This window comes from Pelmatolapia mariae, linkage group LG14, assembly GCF_036321145.2.
Source record: "Pelmatolapia mariae isolate MD_Pm_ZW linkage group LG14, Pm_UMD_F_2, whole genome shotgun sequence".
Taxonomy (NCBI): Eukaryota; Metazoa; Chordata; class Actinopteri; order Cichliformes; family Cichlidae; genus Pelmatolapia; species Pelmatolapia mariae.
In genome coordinates, this window is record NC_086239.1 from 38,759,391 (window position 1) to 38,765,526 (window position 6,136).

Consider the following 6,136-nt stretch of genomic DNA (forward strand, 5'->3'; position numbering starts at 1 on the left):
TGAGGTCATGTGATCAGGGCTTGCTGGTTGTCCAGCACACGAGGTTGAAAACAAAAGGAGACAGAGCTTTTGTAACTGTGGCCCCCAGACTGTGGACTCAGTGGTTGCTTTTAAAAAACAGCTAAAAACCATCTTTTTAAACTTGCTTTTGCTTGATTTTGTCTTCATGTTTTAGCTTCTGTGAAGCACTTTGTGATTTTTATCTTGAAAGACGCTATATAAATGTTACTTTACTTATTACCATCACCGCTTGAAAAATGGCAAAAAATCATATTTTGCATAGTTGGATCTGAAAAAGGTTCCAGGTAGAGCTTCAACATTCAACATGCAGAAATGGGAGTGAGACAAAACAACGCTTAAACTGAAACAGGCTGTTTACAGCTCATCAGAAGTTTAGGACCACACCTCCAAAAACCCGTAAAGCCCCAAAACAGAAATCAAAGTTCCAAACATGAACTCAGTAATTATCAGCTCCACTCTTATTGTTGATCACTTTAAAAATTTGGTGCGGCATGCTTGATGCAAGCGTTTCCATGAGGTGAGGGGGAACATTTGTCGCAGGATGTGTTTATATCCAACCATGCAAAATATGTTTTCTTGCCATTTTTCCATTTGATCAGGACTGTATTTGGGGAGCTGTGGCTCCGAAGGTAGCGCAGGTCATCCTCCTATCATCAGTCTGCAGCCCTGCATGTAGAAGATACTAAAGTGTGATGCATTTGAGTGCAGATGTGTATGAATATTAGGGAAAACTGCCGAAAGGCGTAGAAATAAAATGGCGTGTGCTGAGTGAGGCTTGTTGTTGAAAACTTGGCCAGAGTACAAATGTAAGTAAAATGTAAGTAGCAGCCACTAACGTTCAAACCCCTCTGCTGCCCTGCTGTTTGTTACGTTAGCTAATCATCAGGTTGGAAGGTCAGCTAGTTATTCTGTTTTTTGGGATAAAGGTGAGAACGGAATAATCAGTGAGGAGTGTGAGGGCTCTTACTCCACTTACTCCACTGCTGTTAGCAGGTTATTTATATATGTGTATGTAATGCAGCAGACGTCTTCATGGTTGCGTGTGACCTCCATTTCCATTCATTTGTTATCTTGAAGTGTTTTATCAAAAAACTCATCTTAAAGAGTCAATTATGGTGCATGTGTCCACCTGTGAACAGTTTTCAGCTCATTTAAACACAGAGAATAAAAAGTCATTATGAATGAGTCCAAAGCCATTTTAATTTGGACTTTATTTCCATTTTTAGCTGCAGAAACATCTGTACAACAATAATCAAGCAGTGACACTGTGAAAAGATTCACCTTTCAACTTCATATGCTCTGCCTAAAAAATAGAAATGTCTAAATGTCGGTTTTTTTAGTGGACAGAAGAAATCTACTCATTTTCTCCAGGTTTTGTTAAATTGATATCTGTTAACATCCAGGTCGGTGCAGGGAGGACAATAGGAAGAGAAAGTCCCGGCTGACATGGCAAAAAGCTCGCAGTGATAAGTTGGGAGCAGATGAGGGCAGAGATAACGGAGGATGTTGTGACTCAGATCTGTTTCATGTAGATGGTCACCTCGCAGATTTATGGACTGCTGATGACTTTACCATGTGTTCTTCCTGTTATGTCTACACACACACACACACACACACACACACACACACACACACTTTAGCTTGGGAATCTTGGTGGCAATCTTACATTTCCACTCAGTTCTGACTCTGAAGCACGCCACACACACAACCTGGATCTAACGTACGTGTAGGTAAATCGAAGCCTACGATGAACATCGTGAGATCCTTTCATGATATAAACTTGCTCGTGTGTTTCGAATTGTTGTCTGCTTCAGTTTCACAAACTGGCGCTCACACATAGAGAGCGGAATTCTCCCAGCAGGCCTCAGATGCTGGGGGATTCCCATGATGCACTGGGTGTTTCTTCTTCCCTCACGATGTGTGATCATCACCCTAACACCACGAGGTCTGACTGTTGCTGTGATCTCCTTTTTATGAAATGCTGTGTTAGTTTGATGCCAGATGAAGCTTCGGCTTTTGTCTCGTCATACTTTTCCCAAAAGTTTGAAGAAGTAACTTCTGGGAATTCTGGCGATCGTCCAGATGTTTTCTGGCAAATATGAGACATGCCTTTGTGTCCTTCAGTGGTTTGGTGCAGGTGTCGTCCTGGGTTCTTTTGTGATTTCCTGGATGGTTTTAGATGTGTCCTTGATCCAACACAGCTGATTGAAATGGCTAAATGACCTCCTCAACATGTCTTGAAGTTCTCCAGAGGCCTGGTAATGAACTAGTCATGTGATTCAGGTGTGCTGACCCAGGGTGAGATCTAAAACCTGCAGGGACACCGGCCCTTGAGGCCTGGAGTTCCCCGACCCTCCTTTAGAGGAAGAGTGACGCGTTGTGTCCCACCTGCTTCACCTGTCCATCATAAACCGTTGCTGAGAACAGTACTGTAACAAGCATGAGGAATCTCTGTGATCCTCTGCCACACGCTGTCTGTCCCTGCAGTGAGGTCAGAGGTCACAGTTAACTCAAGTTGTTGCTGTGCTCATGAAAAGCTGAACCTCACACAAAAAAACGACACCTGGTGCTTCTGTCACCTGTAACTGCCCCTGAAAGCTGTCAGAACGAACCCGTCTGCAGAGGTCAGAGACAGAGGTAGATGATGCTGGGAGTCATACTGACTGACGCCAGGTATGGTTGTTTGATAAACTCCTGCAGCTCTGCACATGTGACTGTCGAGCCAAACGTGCAGTTCCTCTGTTGTCCATTCGAGGCTCTGACAGTGAGTCAGTCTCCATAGACTCTCATGTTAAACGTCAACAGAAATAAAGATGTTTACATGGGGGGCGTGGCCTCTGACACCTGTCTGTCCTGATATAACCCACAAATTACTAACCAGTTTACTGTGATATCCACAGATAATCACGTGTATTTCTTCACATACAATTTATTCTTACAAATATTTCAAAATAAAAGCCTCAATAAGAAATGAGAAACTGTTGCTGTCTACTGAAGTTATGTATGGCTTTTAATGTGAAACACATGCAGGAAATTTTGGCTTTATAAAAACAACCTAATGCAGGAACTTTAACACTGCAGGAAAGAAAGAAATGCTGAAGTCTGATTATTAACAAATATGTAAATCCTGTATTAAAATAGTTAAAGCTTGCTTTACTGTGTGGTCGGGTTATACAACAGCTCCCACCTCTGAGCCCGCTCTGAAAATGTTTGTTTGTGTCTTTCACTCAGGCAGGAAGAGCCGGCCTAAAAATACGTACAGGGATGAAGAGGAAGACCGGAGGCACATATATATTTCCTCTGTGCGTCTAATCAAGGCCGACTGACCAATCAGAGGTCGGTAAACAAAGGCGCAGAGAGTGGAGGGAAATGAGGGGAGCATAATGAGCTGACAAAACAAAGATAAATACAGTATTTCTGTATTTCTTTACCCCCTCTGTCTGCTTTCCTGTTGTTCTCTGTCTCCTTTCGTCTAGTCAGTGCCTTTACGAAGACTCTTAATGTTTCTATGAAAAAACCTTTTCCTTTCGGCTTATATCCTTTTTCCTGTTGGTGAAAGGTCACGTCCTGTTGACTTAGAGGGCAGCCGATCTGTAGCTGCCACACTGCTGCTGTATCTCAGGGAGTATTTGCACAGCTTCTGTCTGATTGGCCTCATTTTAGATCCTTGGCTGATACCTGCAGCAGTATTGCTAACCCTGGATTCATGCTGCTATAACTCGTCCCGGCTTTAAGATTTCTGTCCTCACGAGGGTAAAAACAGAACACGCTTTGCGTATCATGACTTATAAACTTTGCGTTCGGCAGCTGCTGTGCGTCGGCACGTCAGCGCTGCTGCTTCTGTGTCTCTGAGGCTGGCTGTGACCCAGAAAAGCGTGCAGAGTGTTCTGGTGCTGCATGTCTCATCACGCCTCAGCTCCTCTCTGCTATGCGGCACTACCGGCCTCCACCTGAGCTCCGCTGCAGTCACAGTCCTGCGTATCAAACGCTCAGGGATCGCTGTAGGCCTGCAGCTTTCAAGTCTGTGCCCGAAGGAGCTCAAAGAGTTTAAAATGCTTAATTCCATCTTAATATAAAGAATCTGACACGGTAACTGAAAGCTGGTGCGTACTCTGCAAAACCCTCGTCCCTTTTTTCCTTCTGCATGTACCCGTACTATACGCTGGAATTGCTGCACGTGCAGTTGATGTTCAGGTGAGTTTGAAATGGAAACACTCAGCTGGTTCCCCCTCGCTTGGTTCCAGCCTCCCCTGGAGAACAATCCACTCCTCATCTGTTTATCTGGATGTGTGGTGTGCACCAGGCATGTTTGTGTCCCACTGTTAGCTGTTTACGTGTGGCAGACCAGGCTGCTCACTTATGTTTATTCAAAAATGTGATTTGTGAAAATCTAAGAAGCAGGTTTGTATTTTGATCTGAAAGAAGCATGTGCAGAAATATCGGGTTGTTGTGGAGCTGCAGTGAGGAGTTCATCCACTCTGGCATGTGTTTGACCTCCGTCTGCTCACCTCCTGCTGGGGTGACCGTGCAGCTCTGAGCGCACATTCCTCCGTGTTAGTCAGTGTCTTTATTGTCATGCTGTGATCCAAAGTGACAACGCCATCACTGTCGATGATTTTCTCCGAGCGCTGAGCCCAGAGGACAACTTCCCCGGACTTAAGCAGAGGGACAGCAGGGAGGTGAATGCTTCTGTCTCCTCAGATTTCCCTCTGGGATCAGACTGTTGTGTTACATCGGAGTAACGATGATCAGAAACTAAAATAAATCAAGCGGCAACCACCAGTGAAGTGCCAAAACTGCACCGCTGTACCTCTAACGTCCACCAGAGGCTGCCTCACAGCCGGCTACAAAACAGCTTTGACACCCCCCCCCCATAAATGATTTTATAACTCACCCATTTAAATTGTATTACTCAAAGTTTGCATTGTTAGGGGCGTGGCCTCTTTGACTGACAGGTAGCTGTAGCTGCTAGCTGTCCGCTACGCTTCACCTCAGCGAACTGGAGTCCCGGAACTGGACCTCTGGACGTGTTTGTGCTGTTGGAGCCTTTTGGAGTATTTTTGAGTACATTATCTCAGCGGTCTCCAACCTTTTTTGCGTCACAGACCGGTTTAATGTCAGACAATATTTTCACAGACCGGTCTTGAAGGTGTCACTAAATACAACAAAATAAAATGATACAACCAAGACAAAAACTGTGGTATTTTGTAAGTATAATAATAAACCAAATTCACTGTGTAATTGTGTAACTTTATTAGCAGCATCCTCCTGAAATGCACCAACAACACTGAGAGTAACATCCTCCTCTCTGCCCCTTAATGCTCTCAGGTCACTATGGTAACGGGTAAATATTTATTTCAAAATAAGACACACAACTACAACACGGGAGAGACCCAGGGAAACTGAGTTAACAATAAAACCCTGAAAACCATAAATTTCACACCCGAGTCTCAACTCTCGCAGCCTGGTACCGGTCCGTGGCCCGGGGGTTGGGGACCACTGCATTATCTGACCAATAATTTGGCTGCTGTGACTGTCTGATAAGGCTGAGAGCCAGTTTTGAGGGAAATTCCTGGGTTTTATTTGGATGTTGCTGATTCACAGGCGTCCGTGTCGGATGCTCCCACACAGTCTGTGGATGCAGCTCGATCTCCAGGCTAGCCACCATTAGCTCTCGTCCAAATATTGTCACTTCTGGCTCCAAAGGTTCAAAAATGTGCGGTCGAGAAAAACATTGGATGACGTTGCTATTGCTACTTCCATCTCTTATGTACAGTCAGTCTTTCTGAACACCTTGTGCACCTTGGCACCTGAGGCCAGGAGGTAGAACAGGTGGTTTGATTCCTTTCTCCTTGGATGAGACACTGAACCCTGGGTTACATTTAGGCACAGAAATGAAAGCGCTCTATGAATGTGTGTGACTGTAATAAAACACAATAGAAAGCAATAGAAAAGTGATATATATGTACTGCCTGACTTACCAAAACATAAACTGAGTGAAACGAGGAGCTTCTGACACGTGTGCTGGTTTGTGTGTCTCAGTGAGGAATGTGAAGCGGGGGCCTGAGAGTTTTGATAACATTTATAGCTCTCTCTTGTGACTAATTAAGATAAG

At 44.5% G+C, this 6,136-nt stretch overlaps 1 protein-coding gene across 1 annotated transcript in view; it reads left to right on the plus strand.

The window, feature by feature from the left end:
• Positions 1–4,763, plus strand: part of LOC135933759 (PE-PGRS family protein PE_PGRS16-like) — a 42,930-nt gene extending 38,167 nt beyond the window's left edge. The window contains exons 5-6 of the mRNA XM_065471917.1: positions 3,829–4,066; positions 4,613–4,763. Coding sequence (XP_065327989.1) covers positions 3,829–4,066; positions 4,613–4,763 — 389 coding nt within the window. The remainder of the gene's footprint in view (positions 1–3,828; positions 4,067–4,612) is intronic.
• The last annotated feature ends 1,373 nt before the right edge of the window (positions 4,764–6,136 follow it).